Here is a 25,128-nt window from a genome sequence, read left to right as displayed (position 1 = left end):
ATTCCCTTGATGCTGATATGCTCTCTCCTTTGAGAGGAAGACCAAAGATGCTGAACCTTCTTGGAGGCAAATGTTGCTTCCCAGCCCATGTCTGAGGCATTTGTGTAGAGATGTTGAGTCATTTAAGGCAGAAGAGGAAAGCCAAGATTCAGAGAAAGCTGTTGAATCCGCCAAAGGCACTCTGCCTTTAAGCAGGGAAGGAGAGAAATCACAAAATCTAGTGGGTGACCATGCTGTATCCAGACTGACTTAAGGAACCACTAAAAGTTCCTCGTGTGGAGTTTTGAAAAGGGCAGATTGGGAACAGTGGAGGCCATGAATCCCAGAAATCTCAGAATCCCCCTGGCTGTAGAGGACAGAATAGGTAAAAGGTCTCCAGAAAGGCAATAAGGGACTGAACCTTGTCCAGAGGAAGAAAAAATCATAAGGTCAGTCCTGAACCTGCACCCTAGGAAGATGTGGTCCTGGGACGGGTCCAGAAAGGATTTTTTTGAAATTTATGGTGAACTCTAGACTTTGAAGGAGATGAATGTCCACCTGTAGGTTTTGAGACACTGGTCTGACAGAGGAGCCAAGAAGAGCATTTCGTCCAGATATGGAACTACCTGAGTACTCTGGACTCTCAATACGGCAATCACACGGGCCAAGCACTTTGTGAATACCCTTGGGGCAGTGGAAAGACCAAAAGGCAAGGCAGACAACTGAAAGTGCAAAGAACCAACAGAAACAAAGAAATTTCCTGTACAGAAGATGGATGGGAATATATACTTAAGCATCTTTAATGTCTAGAGACGTCATGAAAGAATGAGGAGAAATCAGAGTAAAAAGAGTTTGTAAGGACAGCATGTGGAAATATGGAACTTCTAGAAAAGTGCTTAAGTGGGAAAGAAATAGGATTGGTCTCCAAGGACCATCTTTTCTGGGGACAAAAAAATCCTTGAGTAAAATTCTTTGCCTCTTTGATCTATTGGCACCTACTGAATTGTGCCTTGAGAAAGTAGTTGGGATAGAACCTTTCGAAACAAATGCAGTTGACTTCAGGGATTCCCAAGAAGGGAGGAAAAGTTTTACAAGTCATGAAGCAACCCTGTTGGATAACAGACAGAACCCAAGAATCCTAAGTGATCTTTGTCCAGGTTGGAAAAGACAGAATAAGACAAAGAGATAGAGGAGTGAGATTTGGAAGAGGCTGCTGGTAGGCACAGGGAGCTGGGCCTGACCTGAAAAGGCTACTGAGTGGAGGGGGTAGAAGCAGTAGGCTTGGTTTGAGGAGGCCGCCTAACAGATTTCCTAGGCCTAGAAGCAGACCCAGAAGCAGTAGATGAGCGAGCTGATCTCCCAACAAAGGATGTTTTAACAGGAAAATTTCTATGGAACTTTGAAAAGTACAGTTGTGTGCACTTACCATAAATGTAGATGTCTGAGAGTATTCGCTGTTGCAGTCATCATATTTGGGTTACCTACTTGCAGTAGAGCCCTCAGTCGGCCTGATTATCAAAGTCTTGGGTCCAGCTTCGGTTACGATCTCATCTTCCATGACATCAGGTAGTCAGGGGTATAAAGCATGCAGCTGATGCCATTACATCAGTTTTTCTTGTCCCAGATGTCAGGTGCACCCAGATGTCAGGTACCCCCTTAATGGGGAGCAATTAAATATATATATATATATATATATATATATATATATATATATATATATATATATATACACACACATATACATACACACACAAGGTTATACCTCCAACAAAAAAGCAAATACACCAAAAAGCTTTTAAGTATAGTAAAGGAGAATAAGGTACAGCCAAAAAAAGTCAGGGGGCTGGAGGGAGGGCAACCAGGACTGCAACAGTGAATACACTCGAACATCTACTTTTATGGTAAGTGTATACCAACTGTACTACGTTCTTCATGCGTCACTGTTGCAGTCATCACATTTGGGTTGATTCCCAAAGCTAAGGATGGGAGGAGGAATTTAGACAGTATTAGGACCAGCTATAAGGCCCTGCAAGACTGCAGTGGCAAAGCCAGCTCTAGATTTAGAGAAAATTGGCAAATGGTAATGTTTGGTGAAAGTATGTACAGAACTCCAGGTAGCACCTTCCAGGATGTCTCTGGTAGGGACACCTCTGAGAAAGGCTGTATAGGGAGATGCAGCCCTGGTTGAATGGGGTCTAATCCCCTGTGGGATAGGTTTTCCATGGTGCTTATAGCAGAAATGAATGCAATGGCCTATCCATTTAGAAATGGTTTGCTTTGAAATAGCCTTCCCCTCTGCCCCTGCAGCAAATGCCACCAGCAGTTGTTCAGATTTCCTTAGAAGTTTAGTCCTGTCCAAGTAAAATCTAAGTTGTCTGCGCACATCTAAGGAGTGCAGTATCCATACCCCTTTGTTCTGTGGATTAGAAAAGAAGGTTGGCAAATGAATGGACTGATTGAGAGTCACACTGGATACCACCTTGGGCATGAAAGAGGGATTGTTCCTGAGAGACACCCTGTCCGCATGAAAGATGATTAAAGGCTCCACTGCCATAAGGGCCTGTAATTCAGATACCCTTCTTGCTGAAGTGATTGCTAAAAGGAAAGCAGTTTTCCAAGAAAGGAATTTTAACTCTGCAGTTGCAGCTGGCTCTAAAGGAGTAGGAGTGAGTTTTTCCAATACAAAATTAAGGACACAGGCTGGAGTTGGGGCTCTCCTGGGTGGTTTTCAGTTTCTGGCCCCTCTGAGGAACTGCTTGAGCAGTGGGTGAAGGAAGAGGGGCGGTTCCGTGCTGAAATGACTAAGGTGCGAATTTTGATGGAGGAAAAGGAAAGGCCCTTGTGAAGCATCTCAGTTAAGTGTTGAATAATCTGAGGTAAATTGGGCGCTGCTATGGCCATCCCTTGAGTTTGGTTCCAAGCACAGAATCTTTTCCATTTTTCAGCATAAGATTTTCTAGTACTAGGCCTTCTTGCCTCCTAAATGACATCCAACACTTGTTTACTGAGGGATGGTAATGGAGAGATTAGATAATTAACCAGGCTGCCAAGTTCAGGGTTTGAAGCTGGGGTGCAGAATCTTGCTCTCCTGCTGAGACAGCAGGGTACGGGGTCTGAGGTAGGTGCCATGGGGCCAGCTGTGACACACTGCACAAGAGCGGGTACCAGTGTTGGCGTGGCCAGTCTGGTGCAATCAGTATCATACTTGGTTTGTCCTGTTTGATCTTTAGTAGTACTTTGGAGAGGAGAGCCAGAGGAGGAAAGGCATAAACTGATAGATTTTTTTCCAGCTGAAGGACAGAGCATCCACTTTCCAAGCTTGTTTGTAGGGAGTCCTTGTGCAGAATTTGTCCAACTGGTAGTTCTGGCGGGAGCAAACAGGTCTATATCTGGGATCCCCCATTCGTTCAACATGTTGAAAACCTTTGGTTCCAGTTTCCACTCGTGTGGGTCCATGATATTTCTGCTTAGTTCATCTGCCAATGTATTTAGTTTTCCTGGCAGGAATTGAGCCTGTAGATGAACTTGGTAGCTCAAGGCTGTGTTCCACAGAGCCATGGCCAGTCTGCAGAGGGGGTAAGAATGGGTACCCCCCCTGCTTGCTTATGTACCACATAACAGTGGTGTTGTCTGTCTTTACCATTAATTGTCCTGGAAGAATGTGGTCCTTGAAGGCTGTCAGAGCATTCTGTATGGCTAACATTTCTTTTTGATTGATATGCAGTTGCATTTGACTTGGGTTCCATCTGCCCTGAATGCATTTCCCTGCCAGCTGAGCCCCCCCATGCATAATCTGATGTACATGTTGTTAGGGTTTGGGCAGCAGGGGATAGAATCAATGGTAGTTCCTTGTTTTGGTGACAGGCCTCTGCCCACCAAAGGAATTCTAACCGTAGGCAAGGAATGATAGGAATCATTGCTTCTAGATCCTGAGAATGTTGACACCATAGGCTTTTGAGATACCATTGCAGTTTCCTCATATGCAGCCCTGTATATGGAATTAGAAGACTGTAGGAGGCCATGAACCCCAAGGCTTGCAGTATTTGCCTTGTAGATAACTGGATTTTTGTGGCCACTTGTTTGAAGTAGGTTGTCAAATGAGACTGATTCTCTGGCGTGAGGAAAGCCATCTGGGAAGTTGTATTCAAGCTTGCTCCCAGGAAAATAATTTGTTGACAGGGTACCAGGTGTGATTTCTTTTCATTTATGGTGTACCCCAGACAAGTCAGTACCCTTTGAACAAAGGCCAGATGATTCAAAAGTATGTCCTGGCTTTCTGCCTGAATTAGACAATCGTCCAGGTATGGATATATTTGAATATTTCTTTGTCTGCAGAATGCAGTGACTGGAGCTAAGCATTTTGTGAATACCCTGGGTGCAGTAGATACGCCAAAGGGCAGTGCAGAGAACTGATAGTGCATGTAGCCTGCTTTGAAGTGTAGGTATCTTCTGCAAGACTCCTTGATAGGGATGTGCAGGCATGCTTCTTTTATGTCTAGTGTTGCCAACCATGCATCTTTGCCTAACATAGGAAGCAGCTGGTGAAGAGTCAGCATCTTGAATTTTGGAATCACCAGAAAGGTATTTAGAGTAGAAAGGTCCAGGATAGGACGCTGTGTATTGCCTTTTCTGGGTACCAGAAAAAGTCTTGAATAGAAACCTTGCCCCTTTTCCTCTTCTGGTACCAACTGAATAGCCCCATGCTTAAGAGAGAGAGTATTTGATTTTGGGCCTCTGCCCAATCTGGCCACCCGCTTGGTGTTGGTAAGGTATGGAAGTGAAATCTGTATCCTTGGGACACTATATTTAAAACCCATTTGTCCTGGGTAATGAGTTCCCAGTTTTTGGCCTGCAGACCAATCTTTCCGCCTAAAGGAGCATTCAGTTGGGAAGTGCTTGAAAGTTTTAAAAGCAAGTAATTGAGACAGTTTTCCATAGAAGGGAGACTTACTACTCCCTGATTTGGGTACGGAAACCCCCCGCTGCTTAGCCTTGTGTGTCCCCTGGGACTGAAACCTGGGGTTACTGCTGTGTCTGGATTAGGCTTGAGAAGACCTGGAAGGGGCTGGAAAGGACCAATTCTTAGACGGCCAGTGCCTACTAAATCTAGGCGGCTGAACTTGTAAGAAATCTTTAACAGTTTGCATAGATTTAGCTTTATCTCCCATATTTTTAAGAACTTCCTCAGCCTTGTTGCCAAACAGGTGGTCCTGATTTAAGGGAGCATCCAACAATTTAGCTTTAACATGATCAGGCAAAGATTGTTCCTTAAGCCAAGTATGCCTTCTCAGCACAGACCCTGTAACAGCAGCCCTGCAAGAGGTCTCTAATGAATCAAATCCACATTGCAAAGTATGTTTTCCAACCTGTTCAGCAGAATGCATTAAATCCTGTAATTCTTAATTTTCCGCACAGTCAGGAATCAACATCATTTTCTGTTTAAGCAATCCAATAACATGTTGCTGATACTTTAACATATGAAACTGGCAGTTTAAAGCCCTAATGGCCAAGGCTACAGAAGTGTAAACCTTACCCCATCTATCCAGCACCCTAGAGTCTCTATAAAAAGGGGTAGGATTTTTAGCAGTAGAAGCCTTAATGCCCTTGGGTCCCTGTGAAATAGTCTCTAAATCCGCAACAAGATTTATTTATTTATTTATTTTATTTTACTTTATTTTACATTTGCTGACCAGGAAAGTCCGACTAGGTTCCATAGATCCTGTTTTCAGCGGAGGCCCGGGGAGAAATGCTCCAGAAGCATGTCTTTAGAATGTGGGAGGAAACAGGAGTACCCGGAGGAAACCCACACGAACGCAGGGAGAACATGCAAACTCCACACAGAAGGCACCCCGGCCGAGAATCGAACTGGAGAACCTTTTGCTGTGAGGCGACAGCATTAACTGCTGCACCACTGCGCCGCCCGATTTTTAAAAAGAACTTGTATGAATCAGGAACCCTGTAATATCGGTCAGGTTTTCTGGGAGCAGAAGGCAAAGAATCAGCGGCCAAACTAGATTCAGAAAAAGCATCATCAACAATGTCTAGTACAGGAGGAATAGCTAAAGGCCTATGCTGAAGCAGGAGTAAGAAATCCCTAAGTCTCTTTTCTGAATCAGAAAAATACTGGCTTTCGAAGTGGAAATGCTCACTGAGTATGTAAGTTTTCACCAAAAGAAAAATCCTCTGGAGGAGACGCAGAGGGAATAGAGTCCTCTGCATCAGAATCCTCATAAGTAGATCATGGCAAATCCAGATCATCAGAAGAATCAGAAAAATCAGAATCCTGGTCAGAAAATTCATAAACAACTTCAGTCCTAGGTCTCTTAGAAGGGGGAGGTTGGCTTCCCCAGATTAGAGTTATAAGATCTTCAGCCATTCTTATTTGTTTTTTAGGCATAGAGACCCGAGCATGCGACCTGGGCGTCGGTTTTTTAGGCATGGTTCGAGATTTTGGCCTAAATGAAGAAGGAGGCATCGGTTTAATTTGCAAGTCCGTAGGCCTGAATACACCCTCAGAAGCCGGTGCCTGCACAGTGGCTCTGGACCCATCCAAGGTAGATACATCCGCGGGTTCCATAGTTGAAGCATCTCACGGCATACCGGACTTCGAATGGGTCTCAGTAGAGGCTTGCGAATCAGAAGTAGAGGGTATCAGGGGCTGCAAAAGCGCCTCACTTGAGTACCGGCCAACTGGCTTAGGAGAAGCGTCGACGACAGTTTTGGACCTCGGCTGCCTGTAACTGTCTTTATCTTTGCATTTTTTCAAAATCCCGGTAGTCGGATGGCTAACTGACGACATTTCTGGATAATTAAACTAAGAACTAAAATATTTAAAGCAAAAACATACTGATGACAGATAGCGCGCTGATTAAATAAAGCACAAAACCAACAGCAAGGTACGTTGTGGTCAGGGCCTAGGCAAGAAATACAGTACGAATGAAAATCTTTATGAGGTATTTGCTTTCCACAAGTAATGCAATTATTAACTTTTGTGGTGGTGCTGCGGTAGCATTGTCTCCTCACAGTAAGACGCTGTCCGGTTCGATTCTCAGCTAGAGCGTCTTCTGCGTGCAGACATGTGTGAATGGGCGTACCTTCGTTGAAGGTTGTGCATCAGGGCTGGTAACTCGACACGTAAAAATCAACTACCAATCATTAGTGGACCAGAGTTCCGCTGTGGCAACCCCTAACCGGGAAAAGCCGAAAGACACAACAACTGACATCGGTAAGGAGCAAGAAAACAAAGTTTTCCCAATGGGGTACTTAGCTTTAGTTGAAGACATCGGTTCTGAAACTCAAAATGAAAATTTCAGAAGTCGGCCGACCGGCACTTGCAAACTGCTTCTGTTTCGGGCACTGCATGGCAAGAAAGACTGATGTAATGGCGTCAGCTGCATGTTTTATAGACGTCATGGAAGAAGGGACAGCGACAGATGCAGGACCCAATGCTTTGTTAATCAGGCCGACTGAGGGCTACTGCAAGCAGATAACCGAAATGTAATGACTGCAACAGTGAAACACGAAGAACATCTGTGAAGTGCTTGCAATGCCAGGAGCACCGCTCTCATCGAGGACATTTATGTGCAAATGGTACTCGTGTCGTTGCCAATTTCCATGAACAGTCTGTCCCAGATAATGCCCCCCACCCTACCTGGGAAGCATCCGTGGTCACTGTGGCCACTGGTTGAGGGAGGACGAACAGTCTGCCTAATGTCAGCTGGGTAGACTGAAACCACCATTTTAGGTCCTTCTTGCGGGTCTCCGTAATGAGAATTTCGTGAAACATGGGTAGATATTGCGTGGACCATTGAGCAAACAGGAGCCATGCAATAACCTCATATGGAAGCGCGCCAAGGGAACTAGCATTACTGCTGCCACCACTGAACTCAGGACTTTCAGAACAAATCTTGCTCGAGTCCTTTGAGATATTAACAAGGCAGACTTTTCGTAGCTTATAGTGATGTCTAGCTGAGAGCAAAGGCAGATTGTGGTGTCCCTTGTCTCAGTTAGTCGATGCTCGGTGGTGGTGGTATCAAGCCAGTCGTCCAGATATGGAAACATCCGGAATCCTAGATGCCTCAGGTGAGCCGTGACTACTGCCATGCATTTGGTGAACACTTTGGGGGCTGTGGTGAGGCCAAAGGGCAGAGCTCTGAACTGGTAGTGACCGTCTCCCAGCCGGAAGCGTAGAAATCTCCTGGATTGCCTGTTGATCTTGGTAGTACGCATCATGGAGATGGATGGAGCACATCCAATTGCCCTTTCTGAGGAAGGGAAGTATGGACTGCAGTGACACCATCCAGAACTTTGTCTTCTTGACAGACTTCTTGAGTCTGCGGAGGTCCAAAATGGGCCTCCAGTCCCCTGTTTTCTTTGGTACTAAAAAGAACCTCGAGTAAGTTCCAGACCCGATTTGGCCTGTGGGGACTTCTTGGATGACTGTTTTTCTTAGCAACGTTTGAACTTCTAGAGTTGCTTGTTCCCTTAGATTGGGTGACGCATCTGGGATGGATTTTTGTTTCCTGGGAAGATGTGGCATGTAGACAGGAATACTGTATCCCCTGGATATTATCGACTGTACCCACGCATCTTTTGTGATACTTTACCAGGCTTCTGGGTACAGTGACAATCTTCCCCCAACTGCCTCCAGAGGTGGACAGGCAGGCCTCCTTTCAGGAGTGCTGGAAAGGCCTATCAGAGAACATATCTCTGTCGCCCTGACTCTGCGGACAACCTCTGCCATGAGGGCGGTGTCTCCCATTACTATTACCCCCTCTGCCCCGGGGGGGGGGGGGTCACCACGTGCATCAGGCGAAGCTCCCTGGGATTTCTGGAACCACAATTTTCTGCCTTTTTGACCTTTTGGATAAGGTTTAGACAGCGCGGAAAAACATAGTCCAACAGCAGAGAGAGTCTTGCCATCTTGCTCACACCTAGTTAGAGATCTATTACACCTTAGGCCTGAATGACGACGAGCCATCAAAAGGGGCATTAGTAAAGGAGGACTTGAAGGGCTCTGCAAATTGACAAAGGTGCATCTAGGAATGTCTCCGTAAGGTGACTCCTGTGCCTGCAGCCCTGATCGCTCCACTGGCTGCATAGGAGATAGATCCTGTAGGGTATCTCCTAGCTCTTTCAGGAGATCCCTCTGAAGATGGATGAACTGGGATAAATAATTCAGTGACCTGAGAGTAAAGGCCGCTGAAGAAAAGACACACTCCCCGTATCTGTCCATTGTACAGGACTCTCGGTTCAGCGGATGGACAGAAGTAGAGGTCTATGCTAATTCTTTCTTAGTGGCCACCGCCACCACCACAGCATCAACTGGCATGTCCTTGGTTAGGAGAGGTTTGTCATCTGGTGCAGTTATGAACTTACTGGGACTCCGCAGATCTGGCTCCATCAATTCCGGAGAGCTGCACACCTTTCAACTTACTATCCCTAACAGCGGGTCAAAGGGCAGAGACACCCAAGAGGTGGAGAGTCGGGAACCGAATGCATCCAGGTACACGGACTCATCTTCAGCAGGGGAAAGGGACTTCCATCCACCCCCCTGCCTGAGGATTTCCAAGATGTCCAAGAATGAGACATCCTCAGGGGGGGACCATGGAGACCCTTCTGAGTCCTTCAAGTCCATGTCCAATGTCAGGGACTCAGGGGAGTCCACATGCTTCCTCTTACATGTCCTCTTCTGAGACACCTCTGAGACAGGGGGATGCTCTGGGAAGGTTTTGGAAAGGGGGGGGGTCGCTCAATGGGGCATCCTGGAACATTGGTTCCCTACGCTTAGAATGGAGGAGTGGTGAGAGGGAAGACACAGTGGCTCCATAGGGGATGGAGTAACTGAAGCCAAGGGAAAAGCCGTCTGTGAGGACAGCACATTCCTCATCACCTCGAAGGCACCACGATCCTGGCCCGAGAGGGTCCCCAGCTCCGAAGAGTCAAAAGACCTCTCTTGCACCAAGGGCGATGGGTCAAAGGCAGATGTGGGAACCGAACTCACCTGCGCCGAAGCTCCAAGAGGCAGAGTGGGGTCAGACAAGGCACCGATGCCCCCCCCTCTGAGCTGATGACTGAGTGTCGGCTCCCAGATCCGTCAATAGAAGGAGCTATCGAGGAGATTGGAGCGGATGTCGGAACAAAGAGACCGAAGGTTTTTGGAACCGACGGTTTCACCACAATGACTTCCATGCACTCTGGCTCCGAGCTCAGGTGAGTCGAAGGAGGAATAGATGATCCGAGAGATAGAGTAGTCAGCTCCACATCCATATGGGCTGGGCTTCACCACCCTCTCCACATCATTGTCTGAAAGGATCCTGGACAACCGAGAGGAGTGGGTGGACGATAGGTGACTGCCCGTCACAGACTGACGAAGCGGTGACTGTGGAGCGGACTGCACCCGTTCCAAAGGTGGAGACCTAAGTCCTTTTGTGACTCCTACATGGTTCTGAGGACACTGATGGAACCACAGGAGATAAAGTCTCGTCAGGCCCGAAAAGTTTCGGATCCAACAAACTGGAGGATTTGTCTTTCTGCGTCAACGGCTCCAAGGTCGGAACTGATGGAGATGTCAGTTTGGAGGATTTTTCCAATTTTTTAACATGATTCCCTTCCACTGGTGTGTCAAAGGGACCTTTTAATGTTGTTGTTTGTCTTTCGGCTTTTCCCGGGAAGGGGTCACCACAGCGGAACTCCGGTCCGCTAATGATTGGCAGTAGATTTTTACGAAATGCCGAGGTTCCAGCTCGACACTCAACCTTCAACAAAGGCATGCCCATTTACATATGCATGTCTTTCGAATGCTACCCAACCACGGGGAGGACATGCAGACTCCACACAGAAGGCACTCCCAAGCCCAGCTGAGAATCAAATGGGAGAACCTCTTGCTGTGAAGTAACAACGCTCACAGCAAGAGGTTCTCCCGTTCGATTCTCGGCTGGGCTTGGGAGTGCCTTCTGTGTGGAGTTAAACCCCTCAATATAAGTCTGTTTTTGCGGTCCTGCAGGACTCTGGCCCTGAAAGCATGACAAACGGAACATGAGTCCTGCAAGTGCACAGCTCCCATGCAATAAACACAGCTAGTATGTCCATCAGTCAGGGACATTTATTGGGAGCAAGAGTCACACTTTTTGAATCCAGGCTTGGATTCCTTGGGCACTTCTTTAGACATTGTTGATAAGCACAAAACAGCAACAAGCACAACAAAACTATAGCTGTAGGAGAAGTACATCACCCTACAATCACAATCACAAAAAACACTATACCTAAATTTTGTTTTTGTAAGTTAAACGACAACTCCCAAAACCGAGGAGAGGCTCTAACTTAAACGGCTAACTCCTTAAGCAGAAAAGGGAGAAGGAGGGAATAATGGGAAACCCTCTAACTGAAGCAGGTGAAAGCAAGGGTGAATCCTCTAACTAAAAATGGATTCATAAGGGAATAGGACTGAAGGAAGAAATGATGGCCTGAACAACAACAGCCAAAATGGAGATAGGGATCTTTTAAGACTTTAAGAGTTTAGTAGAGAATATAATAAGAAAAATAAAAAAACTTAGCTCTAAGCCAGTCTCCAGCAATCTTGAAGCTTCAAGGAGCAAACGAGATCTGGGTAACTAGAGCTGGGCATGATGGGATGGGGTCTAGCTTCGAGCCAGTGGAAGCTCTCAAGCTTTAGAATACGGCAGAGTCATAGCAGATGACCAACTGTGAACCCAACCAACAAGAAGGAAGGCGAAACAGGGACAACATAACATCATGGGTTCTTGTACATAAGAATTAGATCCAAGCACTGGGCGTCAAATACATTTTTTGCAATACCATCATTGCTCCTTTTATTTATGGAGATTAATCTGTTACATAACATAAAATATTCCACTGTATTGCATTTCATAAAACAGACATAGCTAAAACTTACCTCTAAGAAAGTACTGCATGCACTTCTGCAACAGTATTATGTTGTTTGATTGTCATACTAAGTAACTGTGAACTACTCAGTTCAAAGCTACCACTGCTTTATTATTGGACTCATATTATCTCACTACATTGAATTTTAGCTCTGCTACAGATCATACATCATTTTTTCCATGTTTTATGTATTAACTGTCTCAAACAAATGCAGGAAACCTTTGTTGTTGGTGTTATAGGCTTTCCTTAATCTTCTACAGTTTATTTTATTAGAAGCAGCCCCCTGCTTCAGCATATGTAGTCTGGTGCTACTCCAGTAAGCAAGAATACTGTTACATCATAGTATGCCTAAACAATACTTCCTGGATGCAGAGTTGTACAACTCGGAATTAAGCCACAGGCAAAAGATAACATTTAACTCATGTCCAACTGAGATGATCCTACTCCTGCTGCTGCTGCTACTACTACAAAGAAGACTGACACATGACAACAGTCTATCATTTAAAGTTCAAAGTGAAACTTTTAACTGTTAAGAGACAGAAGCATGTCTAAGGCAACATATACTGTTTTAAAATTGCCACTAAAACAAAAGGTTAGGTATGGATAAAACAGTAATCTACCAGGAGCAAAGTTAATACCAGCAGAGAAAGGAATACACTGATCAAAGGCTCATAGTAATATCTCACCTGTGAATAAACTTCTTCACCACTTCCATTCCCGCATTCAGTTCATTCAGTGCCAAAATGTACTCCTGAGTAAAAAGTCTTAACCGGGGACATTTTCCAAAATCCTTGGTAGAAGAAAAGAGACACACATAAATCTCAACACCATAACATCCTGTACAGAGGTTGCCCTAGAAAGAAAAAATTAGCAGTTAGCAGCTACTGTCTGTTTGCCTCAAACACCTTCATATGGCTCTACCTACTACTAAAACTAAACAGGGCACCAATATGACACCGCAGAACCTAGCAAGCAATTCAGAATTATAAAATTAAACAGCAATTCGAAGTATCGTTATTTTCAATAATAAATTCAGATTTTTTTTCTGACTTACAGTCTTTGCTAAACTTTAATCAGGAATGTTTTATCATGAAGCTCCATCTGGAAAGTGCTTATAAAATGATACATGGATTGAATTTATGAATATAAGCGCAGTGACCGTGGAATTTCGGCCAAGCTGAACAACAACTAAACAATTATCAGTAGCAGAAAGTAAGAGGGTGTGCCAAACCTGAAACAGTAGCAGTGGGAATACTGCAAACAAAAAAAATGATGGGGAGTTTACCATCTGCAATTTTTTTTTTTTTTTTTTTTTTTTTTTAACTGATATGGCTTTTGAACACCGATTTTTTAAATTGTTAACCCACTAGTTTGATTTGGTCCACCTCTGACCATCAAGCCTTCCTCCCATAATACTCAAGTGTCCCATTCACTCCCCCAGAGAGAGTGATCTGCTTCACTATTTATTATTTCTTGCATCCATGGGGGGAAGTGCTGAGCTACTGGGAATATGATAATCATCATCAATGGAACTGGGATTTCTTTCCAAGCCCCTAATGCACTCCACCAGTCTGTTGATGCATCTGTATATGTCGGACAAGGCAAACAACGAGGAATGGTTTGAGCCATACACTCTCTATGGCAGCCCTTATGAAATGCGTCATAGTCCCTGTAAAGGTGCCTCATCTTCAACTTTTGGTAATGTCAGTGACAGCTGTACATGACATCATAACCTGTGAAATAATACAGATGCATTGGCTAACCAGTCACTGAACTCTGACAGGCGTACATACAGTTCCATCCTGAAAACGTTAAATACATCTAGAGACATGGTGCTACATTAGATTTAGTTATTTTCAATTAACTGACTTCAAGTGAACCTTGATCTGATAGCTGTCAACCACTTTAGGGTACTGCTGCTTGCATATGCAACTGTAAACTAAAGGAAAAGGCCATGGGTGCCTCCCTGTTACTTAACATAATTAACACAAAAGTCAATGTGTCATGCAGTGAAAAAAAAAGCACACATTTTGTGGTGACCATGAGCTAGCTGTTTTGATGACGTGACCATTCCATTTACCTTTCGTGGATCAGTTTCAATAAAGCATTGCTAAATTTACAAAATGTGTGACTCCCAGTTAAATTAATAATCCAGCTAAACTAATGAAGGAGGTTAATCTAAGAATGGGATTATTCCCCCCTGGTCACCATGGTACAAGCACTTAACATGATGTGAAGTGTGAAGAAATGGGAGGCAAGAGAGCTTTCTGACAGCTTCATCAGGCACTGTTGAAAAAATGCCAGTACAATTTGGAAGTGACAGAGTGTTATACCTCTCAACTTCTTTGTGGAATAATCTGGGGCAAAGCCAAAAAATAATGGGATACAAAGGCCCAAAATTAACAACAATTTTTAAACATTACTCTAATTCACATAAAATGTTAATAGAACAACAAGTTTTACATAAACATCAACGTGCATTTTCTGAACAAGAAGAAACTGTTATGTCTGGCATTACTGACGGACTGTAATCCTCAGTGGTTTACCAGACAAGCAAACACTTTATGAGAGATGGGATAAAAATATGAGCCAAATTCAGGAATGACCTGCAAATTCAGGGACAGTTGGGAGCTACATGTGATGAAGATGAAATATTTTATATGTTTAAGGACAAAGGCTCAGGTCTGTACACTTTGATGCCCTACAACATTGTGAGACATGAACGTCAGCTGTTGTGGTGAAATCTATGGCAACAAAAACTATGAATGCACACAAGACATACAAACCAATGGGCTAGGGAGTTAGTTTAGTTGGTGTATGTGGTGTAGTCTGCACACAGCATAAATCATACTGAAAAATCACAAAGTGTGCTGGCACACGTGTAGTAAGCCTAGCACCTACACTTAAAGTGAATGCTACTTTCTACATTATGTTCACAACTTGTGGTACACTCCTTTACCATACAGGTCATAGTAAACTGGCTGTCAAGCTGGAAAGTGACCATCATTTCCCTCTCCAGTTTGGACATCAAACTTGCATATGCTGTATTAGATGCTAGGCCAGGTTCAGGCAGACACACTGATATTACAACTTCTGAATAAAACTACTTAAAACACCAGCCCTGAAAAAGAACCTGTTTTTAATTCTAACTTTTCTTTTAGAATTAAAGCCTATCCTGATCAACATATTTTGTGTCTTTTCTTATGAGAAAAGAAAGCAAAACAGAGGACAAAAGACAGCAAGAATCAGATTTCTGGAGCAATGAATATCAATATATACATAATGAGAAGCAAGATTAAAAAAATACATTAAAAAATGGTAAAATTATATATTTGCATATATTAGACTATGTTTAACACAAGCCATTTCTTTTTTATATCCTTTAGTTAGAAATAATTCTCTACATACACGAGTGCTGCTCCCTGTAAAGAAAAGCATCCGAAGCACTAGCAGAGATAATGTCTTGCAAGATGCTAAGATGAGTCCCACCTCACTACCTTGCGTCGAAAACAGACAGAAATATCAAAGTGAATGAAACCCAAAATTTAACACCATTTTGTGCCTTTTGGAGTACTACTCACATGTAGTCTCTGTGTTAATAAAAGCTGAGCTCAATTTTTCTTGGAAAAAGGAGACAGACTGGCATTTTGAGTCTGGTGCCCCTCAAAGAAAAAAAACTACTGGTCTTCCCCTTAGTTTCACTTCCAGTTCATTTTAACAAAAAAGGAACTGAACTGCCTGTTTGCAGAGTTGATGAGAAATGCAACCTGCTAATTACATCAGCAGGATCTAATTCTTCTATGCAGTCTTTATTTGATAAAATGATGAATTTTAAAAGTATTTCTGGTTTAATATTCAATGAAGAAAAAACTAAAATACTACCTATATATACACGAAAAAATACTCTCATTAGTGATTTTACTAAATATGTACCCAACTCAGGTCAGATAACTTATTTAGGTATAATACTATCTAAAGATATTAAATCTATTATATATAATAACTATAATACCTGTTTTCTTAATATACAAAATCTTTTTAATACCTGGAATAATATGTTTTTTACTATGGAGGAGAGACTTACAATTATTAAAATGATAATATTCCCCAAGATTTTATACTTAATACAATCAATAATACTTTCACCTACAAAAATAACTATCAAGAAACTGAATACACTAATGTTAAATTTCTTATGGGCACCTAATAGACCTAGGATTGCATTAAAGAAACATACTAATAGCTGGTCTCAAGGGGTATTTCTTTTCCAGACTTTAATTTATATATCATCTCTTCTATTATAAAAGTTATTACTTTATTAATAGATCGGTCATATGTCAAAATGGAAAGATTATTGGGAGATAATTAGTATGCACTTCATGAAAATCTCCTTAACACATAAAAATATGATTATAAATAACTCCATGTTGTGGTTGCTAAAGGAATTTTGTACTTCACCTATTACACCTAAACATATGGTCTGTTACCCATTAAATATTATTATTAGTTATCGTAACTTTATATTCATGCACCCTAAGTATAGGGAATGGAATTTTATTGTATTCCCTATAATTTATACTCAGGGTATGCTTATGTCATCTACTTCTGAAGGAGCTCATTTAGCTATAGATAATAATCTAAAGTTCTGGTATCAGCTGATATCTGATAATAAAGTTAAAAATCTAGATTTCTTAAAACAAGAATTTGATCTAAGAGAAACTTGCTGGTTAGAGGTTCAGATCTTTAGACAACATTTCATTGATAGAATAGATCTAATGTCTATAACAGTTAAAGAATCTATTCCAAAACTGATTGATTACTTGATCATAAATTTACAGCATAAAGTTTCTGATAAAGGTAAACTTTCATATATACATAAAATTATCAGACAAGAAACTTTTTACAATGTAGATTCATACTGGAATTATTTCACCTCTATTAATGGGGACCCACCAACTCAACAAGATAAACAATATATATTGGAATCTGCTTATAGAACTACATCTTCCATTGTCTAGAGACTTTATACATGGAAATTTTTACATAGATCTTTTATACACCTTTGATGATGAATAAAATTAATAATAAAGATAATCTATGTAAGAGATGTAATGTAGAAATTAATGCTGACTGGGCTCATATGTTTTATGACTGTATGAAGTTGAAAGAATACTGGAAGTCAATTAATGAATTTTGCAGGCTCTTTTACAGATAATTTCATTATTTCTAAGTCTCTTATATTATTCAACACACCTGTACCTCAATGTGTTAAAAGATTAAGCTTCCCTTGTTATGGTCTATCCTAGCAGTGGCTAGGAAAATAATAACTAGAAATTGGATTTCAGATACACCTCCTTCGTTCAATGAATTTAAAAATGTTATGAATATAATGTGTCATATGGAAATAAGCACAATTAGAATGAGAACAACTAGAAAAACATCACATTTTATTGTATGGGATAATTTACAAAATTTGTTAAAAAAATTCTAATTTCAATAGCACAGTATTTTAGTTTAATTAATTGATCTGATTGTAGTGGATGTCTTTGTAAATACTTTAGTTGTTTTGTTGAATATTATAATAATACCTATTTTTAATTATTTGTATAAAATTGTTATGATATTTCTCTTATATGTTAAAACAATAAACTTGTTTTTAAAAAAAGAAATGCAACCTGCTGGAATTATTCTGGGGAGGATAAGCTACTGGTCTTTCTTTATTTCTGGATGACACTATCTCAGGAAAAGAGCCACGGTGAAAGGAAAAAATCCAGTAATAACATTCAAATCTGTTAAGAGGTTGTTTCTCAACAGATTTGCATTTGCCAATAATGTTTCCCAGGTTAGAATAAGAAGACTATTTCCTGCTTTGGTGAGCTGTATAGAACTGCTCCATACTTTTTGTTTTTTGCCACAGTGATGTATTGTGTCAAGACTAATTTGAAATCCGTTAATATTACAACTTTCCCACTGACTATAGTTACAGCTGTAATCAGCTGCAGATTGACAATTTGAAATAACTAGGATACAAAGAAGGGAAGCAAAAGATTCTGTATGCCTGAAAAAAATAGGTAATGGGCAGTAACACAGGATCAGTACTGGCGAAATGTAAAACACGATCAGCTGCTGCCAAATACCCAAGTTCCAAATTATAGCAGCTGATGCAATATAAAAGCAACATTTAGATGCTGAGCTCTGAAAAGTGATGTCTGTTAAGTCACTGACATCCCATGCTTAAAAGTGCTCTAGTGAAATCGAGCTAGGCACAAGTCTAACCTTACAAGTATTCATCAGTGATTCACAGCCACTTCTCCTGTAAATGCCTCAACCATAAATGAAACATGCAATCTTGTGTCTTTTCAATACAGAAACAGAGTTACTACCCTTTGAAAGTACAGGGCAATCTCACTCTTGTCCTTGGTCTTTCTACTGGGAGAAGGGACTAGCAAATGAGTGGACTAACTTAAAGGAGAAAATTAAACAACTTGGCATGAATGAAAAAGTTTCTTCTTGATAAAAATATTTAAATTAGCAATTTCATAAGGATTTTGCAAATCAGGACTCTAAACCACAGGCCTAGAGAGATAAAGCACTAGCTACGACCAAAAAGACCAGAGTTTGAATTCCAATTCAGGTACCTAATGGAAATGAAGTGGGGAAGGAGAGGAATAACAGTGTTAAGCTAGCTTACTCAGTTTGGTGAAAGGAAACTAGGTTCAGTGCTTGAGCACATTTACTACTGCCGAATGCTTTGTGGAAACTAGAGATCATGTAGAAGCGCTGTACACAAGTAGAAGCAGAGCCAAAAGGTTACATATGTGTAAAGGCATGTACATACACTGAAATAGCTCATGGCACACCACCCTCTGAGATGCTCTGGGTATGTCCAGGGAATGCTGGGGCTTAAGTAAACACCCAGATCCCTCAAACAGATGTGTACCATTCCAAGTTGTCTTGATCATCTCCAGTGCAAAGACTAGGCCATAAGTCTCTCACCTCAAAAGGAATGAACAAGTCAATTGAGAGTTAGGAGAGAGGCTTAATATATGGTTGGAGGGAAGAATGGTTAAAAAAAAATAGGATATTCTTCTTACTTAGGTTATGTCATCAAGAAAATAGCCATCCAGGAAAGAAGCTTTAAATCCATTATAGACATTGGTAACATTTTGTATTAGGAAATTTAAGACACCAATGCTGTGGTCTACTTTCTCAAAATAAATCTTTTTTTAAGTGGCTAGTACTACAGAATAACTGATTATGTGCAAAGTTGGTAACAGCTACTACCTCCATACTTGCTGACATTTTACTTATGGTTTTAATTCTAATAAACTATTATACAGGTAAACACACTGGTTTCTTTGCAGGGATGATGTGGGAACACTGTACTATTAACTGACATGGACAGAGACATAACGTTTTGTGTACAACTTACGAAACTGGTGGCGTCTGTTGCTGAATTTAGTGTATATCCCCTGAAGCCATTAGTTTTAAAGTTGTTTACAATTAGGACAACTGCCAAAAAAATGTAATATATATATATATATATATATATATATATATATATACATACACACACACACACACATACATATATATATATATATATATATATATACACATATATATATATATATATATATATATATATACATACACACACACATATATATGGGTGTACTCTACAAGACCAAACAACAAACAGAGCCAGCACCAGAACAGACACATTAGTGAAATCCTTTATTGTAGAACAGAGTTGTCAAACCAGTTTTGGCGCAGAGCCTTCATCAGTGATACTACAAACAACAAGTTACACTGTTTAAATATTCAAGCTCCCTCACTTCCTGTGATATCACATCTCATGTATTTAAAGCTATATTATAATTTATCATTGAGCCCTGGTGTGAAAAGTGCACCTAACTTGACAATCCATCTATTTTCCTTATAATTTAATAAGGAATGCCAACCCCTCTTACATTTCCTATCACCCTGTACTTTATCTATAACAGTGAACCTGAATGTAGCAGTAGAATGTGACTGACAGTGCCTACACAAGGCACTGGTGGATGCGTTTGTTGCAAATGTCACTCATATGTTCAGACATTCTCAAACGAAGGGGTCTGGACGTTTGTCCCACATAAAAAGAGGGACAGGTACAACTGGCCAAATAAATGACCCAGTCTGATCCACAGTTAGCATAAAAATGAATATGAATATCATACACTTGACCCATATTCTGGCTGGAAAATTGTTTAGACTTACAAATGTGTTGACATGAAGAACAGTACCCACATGGAAAAGATCCAACTAGTTTCTCCCCTGTGACTGTTAACTGATCTGCATAATTCTTGTTTATGCCATAATGTTTGTAATAAGAAAAGTAGGATCTCAGTGTCTTGCCTCTACGGAAGGAAAACTGACAATGTTCCGGCAATATCTGACCCAATTCCTCATTGGCCAACAGTATATTCCAATGTTTACTAACCACATTCCTTAATACATTGACATTTCGACCATAATTTATTAGTCTCAATGTATAGGATTCCTTACATTCATTCTTCTCCTTATAAGTTAACAACTCGGGCCTGGGCTGTTTGGAAGCCCACTCTCTGGCTGTGACAACGTCCCCCATCCTATAACCTCTACTGAGAAACCTACAAGTGAGATCATCCCTAGAGCTGTTGAAATCTTTTTCTTTTGAACAAATCTTTCCAATTCTTAAGAATTGGCTTGAGAATATTTCTGATTGTGTGTGTGGGGTGCAGACCAGAAGCGTACAATAAATTGTTACATTGTGGGTACTTTCTATACACCAAAGTGCGCAAAGTATGATCAGGTTCTCTCACAACCTTGACATCTAGATAATTAATTTCCTTATAACTGTAAGAAAAGGAAAATTCAATACCCCATTTGCTATCATTCAAATATTGTTCAAACTCCCGTAGATATTCAATATCCGCAAGCCACACCAACCAACAGTCATCTAGAAATCTCCTCCATATGTCTATTTCTGGCAAGTAAATATTATGGGCCTCATTCTAAATTAGTTCTTCTTCTATATATCCCATAAAAAGATCTACATAAATGGCAGCAAATGAGGCCCCCAATAGCTGTCCCCTGTGTTTCCCAATAACAACTCCCTTTAAAATAAAAAACATTTCTGGTTAGAACGTGCTCAGCCATACAAGTGAGAAGTGTATTAAATCCCGGTGTATACAACCCAGCTCTACTAAACCAGTAATCCAAAGCTTGCAACCCTGCCCAGTGTGATATACTGGTATATAAGGATTTCACATCAAGGGTGCACATAAGCCAATTAGATTCAAGTTGGGAATCCAATACAATTTGTAGGAATTGGGTAGTGTCCTTAATTCTAGCCCGAATGAACGGTAACAGAGGTTGTAAATATTGGATCAAACATGCCGGCAAAGGTTCAGTCAAAGAAAGTACAGCTGAGTACACTTACCATAAATGTAGATGTTCGAGTGTATTCACTGTTGCAGTCATCACATTTGGGTATCTGCTTGCAATAGCCCTCAGGTCGGCCTGATTATCAAAGTCTTGGGTCCTGCGTTGGTTGCTGTCTCATCTTCCGTGACGTCAGGTCGCCAAGGGTATAAAGCATGCAGCCGATGCCATTACATCAGTATTTCTTGCCCCAGATGTCAGGTGCCCCCCTTAATGGGAAGCAATTAAATATTTATATATATATATATATATATATATATATATATATATATATATATATATATATACACACACACACACACATACACAAGGTTACACCTCCAACAAAAAAGCAAATACATCAAAAAGCTTTTAAGTATAGTAAAGGAGAATAGAGGTATAGCCAAAAGAAGTCGGGGGCTAACCAGGACTGCAACAGTGAATACACTAACATCTACATGTATGGTACATGTACACAACTGTACTATGTTCTTCAAGTTTCACTGTTGCAGTCATCGCATTTGGGTAGATTCCCAAAGCTAAGGATGGGAGGAGGAATTTAGATAGCATTAGGACCAGCTAAAAAGCCCTGCAAGACTGCAGTGGCAAAGCCAGCTCTGGATTTAGAGAAAATTGGCAAATGGTAATGCTTGGTGAATGTATGTACAGAACTCCAGGTAGCAGCTTCTAGGATGTCTCTGGTAGGGACACCTCTGAGAAAGGCTGTAGAGGTAGATGCAGCCCTGGTTGAATGGGGTCTAATCCCCTTTTCCTTGGTGCTTATAGCAGAAATTAATGCAAAGGCCTATCCATTTAGAAATGGTTTGTTTTCAAATAGCCTTCCCCTCTGCCCCTGCAGCAAATGCCACCAGCAGTTGTTCAGATTTCCTTTGAGGTTTAGTCCTGTCCAAGTAAAATCAAAGTTGACTGTGCACATCTAAGGAGTGCAGTATCCGTTCCCCTTTGTTCTGTGGATTATAAAAGAAGGGTGGCAAATGAATGGACTGATTAACAGCCACATTGGATACCACCTTGGTCATGAAAGAAAGATTGGTCTTGAGGGACACCCTGTCCGCATGAAAGATAATGAAATGCTTCACTGCTACAAGAGCCTGTAATTCAGATACCCTTCTTGCTGAAGTGATTGCTAAAAGGAAAGCTGTTTTCCAAGAAAGGAATTTTAACACTGCAGTTGCAGCTGGCTCAAAAGGAGGAAGAGTGAGTTTCTCCAATACAAAATTAAGGTCCCAGGCTGGAGTTGGGGCTCTCCTGGGTGATCTTAAGTTTTTGGCCCTTCTGAGGAACTGCTTGAGCAGGGGGTGAGAAAAGAGGTGTGGTTTTGTGTTGTAATGAGCTGAAATGGCTGAGGAGTGTATTTTGATGGAGGAAAAGGAAAGGGGCTTGTGAAGCATCTCAGTTAAGTATTGAAGAATCTGAGGTAAATTGGGTGCTGCTGTGGCCATCCCTTGAGACTGGTTCCAGGCACAGAATCTTTTCCATTTTTCAGCATAAGATTTTCTAGTACTAGGCCTCCGTGCCTCCAAAATGACATTCAACACTTGTTCACTGAAGGATGGTAACGGAGGGATCAAGTAATTAGCCAGGCTGCCAGGTTCAGGGTTTGAAGCTGAGGATGCAGAATCTGGCCCTCCTGCTGAGACAGCAGGGTAGGGGTCTGAGGCAGGTGCCATGGTGCCAGCAGTGACACACTGCGCAAGAGGGGGTACCAGTGTTGGCATGGCCAGTCTGCTGCAATCAGTATCATCCTTGGTTTGTCCTGTTTGATCTTTAGTAGTACTTTGAAGAGGAGAGGCAGAGGACGAAAGGCATAAACTGATAGATTTTTCCAGTTGGAGGACAGGGCATCCACTTTCCAAGCTTGTTTGTGGGGAGTCCTTGTGCAGCATTTGTCCAACTGGTAGTTCTGGGGGGAGGCAAACAGGTCTATATCTGGGATCCCCCATTTGTTTATCAACATGTTGAAAGTCTTTGGCTCCAGTTTCCACTGGTGTGGGTCCATGCGATTTCTGCTTAGTCCGTCTGCCAGTGTATTTAGCTTTCCTGGCAGGAACTGAGCTTGTAGATGCACTTGGTAGCTCAAGGCTGTGTTCCACAGAGCCATGGCTAATCTGCAGAGGGGGTATGAATGGGTACCCCCCCCCCCGCTTGTTTATGCACCACATAACAGTAGTGTTGTCCGTCCTTACCAATAATTGTCCTAGAAGAATGTGGTCTTTGAAGGCTGTCAGAGCATTCTGTACAGCTAACATTTCCTTCTGATTGACATGCAGGTGCATTTGACTTGGATTCCATTTGCCCTGAATACACTTCCCTGCCAGGTGAGCTCCCCATGCATAGTCTAATGAGTCTGTTAGGGTTTGGGTGGCAGGGGGTAGAGTGAATTGTAGTCCCTTGTTTTGGGAGCAGGCCTCTGCCCACCAAAGGAACTCTAACTGTAGGCAAGGTATGATAGGAATCATTGCTTCTAGATCCTGAGAATGTTAACAGCATAGGCTTTTTAGATACCATTGTAATTTCCTCATATGCAGTCTTGCATATGGAATTAGGAGAATGCAGGAGGCCATGAACCCCAAGGCTTGCAGTATCTGCCTTGCAGATTGCAGGGTTTTTGCGGTCATTAGTTTGAAGTAAGCTGTCAAATGAATTTGTTTCTCTGGCTTGAAAAGCCATCTGGGAAGTTGTGTTCAAGCTTGCTCTCAGGAATATAATTTGTTGACAGGGTGCAAGATGTGATTTATTTTCGTTTATGGTGTACCCCAGACAAGTTAGCACCTTTAGTACAAATGTCAAACGATTCAAAAGTGTGTCCTGGCTTTCTGCCTGAATTAGACAATCGTCCAGGTATGGGTATATTTGAATATTTCTTTGCCTGCAAAATGCAATGACTGGAGCTAGGCACTTTGTGAATACCCTGGGCGCAGTAGACAATCCAAAGGGCACTACAGAGAAAGTACAGTTGTGTACACTTAAAATAAATGCAGAGGTTCGAGTGTATTCACTGTTGCAGTCATCACATTTGGGTTATCTGCTAGCAGTAGCCCTCAGTCGGCCTGATTAACAAAGTCTTGGGTCCTGCGTCAGTTGCTGTCTCTTCTTCCGTGACATCAGGTAGTCAGGGGTATAAAATATGCAGCCGATGCCTTACATCAGTTGTTCTTGCCCCAGATGTCAGATGCCCCCATAATGGGAAGCAATAAAATAGATATAAATATATACAAGGATATACCTCCAATAAAAAAGCAAATACACCAAAAACCTTTTAAGCATAGTAAAGGAGAGTAGAGGTATAGCCAAAAAAGATCAGGTGGCTGGAGGGAGGGTAACCAGGACTGTAACAGTGAATACGCTCGAACATCTACATTTATGGTAAGTGTACACAACTGTACTATGTTGTTTGTGTTTCACTGTTGCAGTCATCACATTTGGGTAGATTCTCAAAGCTAAAGGATGGGAGGAGGAATTTAGACAGCATTAGGATCAGCTATAAGGCCCTGCAAGACTGCAGTGGCAAAGCCAGCTCTGAATTTAGAGAAAATTGGCAAATGGTAATGCTTGGTGAAAGTATGTACAGAACTCCAGGTAGCAGCTTCTAGGATGTCCCTGGTAGAGACACCTCTGAGAAAGGCTGTAGAGGTAGTTGCAGCCCTGGTTGAATGGGGTCTGATCCCCTGAGGGATATGTTTTCCATGGTGCTTATAGCAGAAATGAATGCAATGGCCTATCCATTTAGAAATGGTTTGCTTTGAAATAGCCTTCCCCTCTGCCCCTGCAGCAAATGCC

At 41.8% G+C, this 25,128-nt stretch overlaps 1 protein-coding gene across 1 annotated transcript in view; it reads right to left on the bottom strand.

Annotated features, from left to right (window-relative positions):
• LOC122810253 (c-Maf inducing protein) overlaps window positions 1-25,128 on the bottom strand; it is a gene marked incomplete in the record, with an annotated part of 1,337,359 nt that overhangs the window by 589,333 nt on the left and 722,898 nt on the right. The window contains 1 exon segment of the mRNA XM_044081790.1: window positions 12,570-12,673. Within this exon segment, the coding sequence (XP_043937725.1) occupies window positions 12,570-12,673 (104 nt within the window).

The sequence above is a fragment of the Protopterus annectens genome, chromosome 8.part1 (genome assembly GCF_019279795.1).
Source record: "Protopterus annectens isolate FY-2018-M chromosome 8.part1, PAN1.0, whole genome shotgun sequence".
Lineage (NCBI taxonomy): Eukaryota > Metazoa > Chordata > Ceratodontiformes > Protopteridae > Protopterus > Protopterus annectens.
Note: the sequence above shows the minus strand (reverse complement) of the source record. Positions and strands in the feature narration are given on the sequence as shown.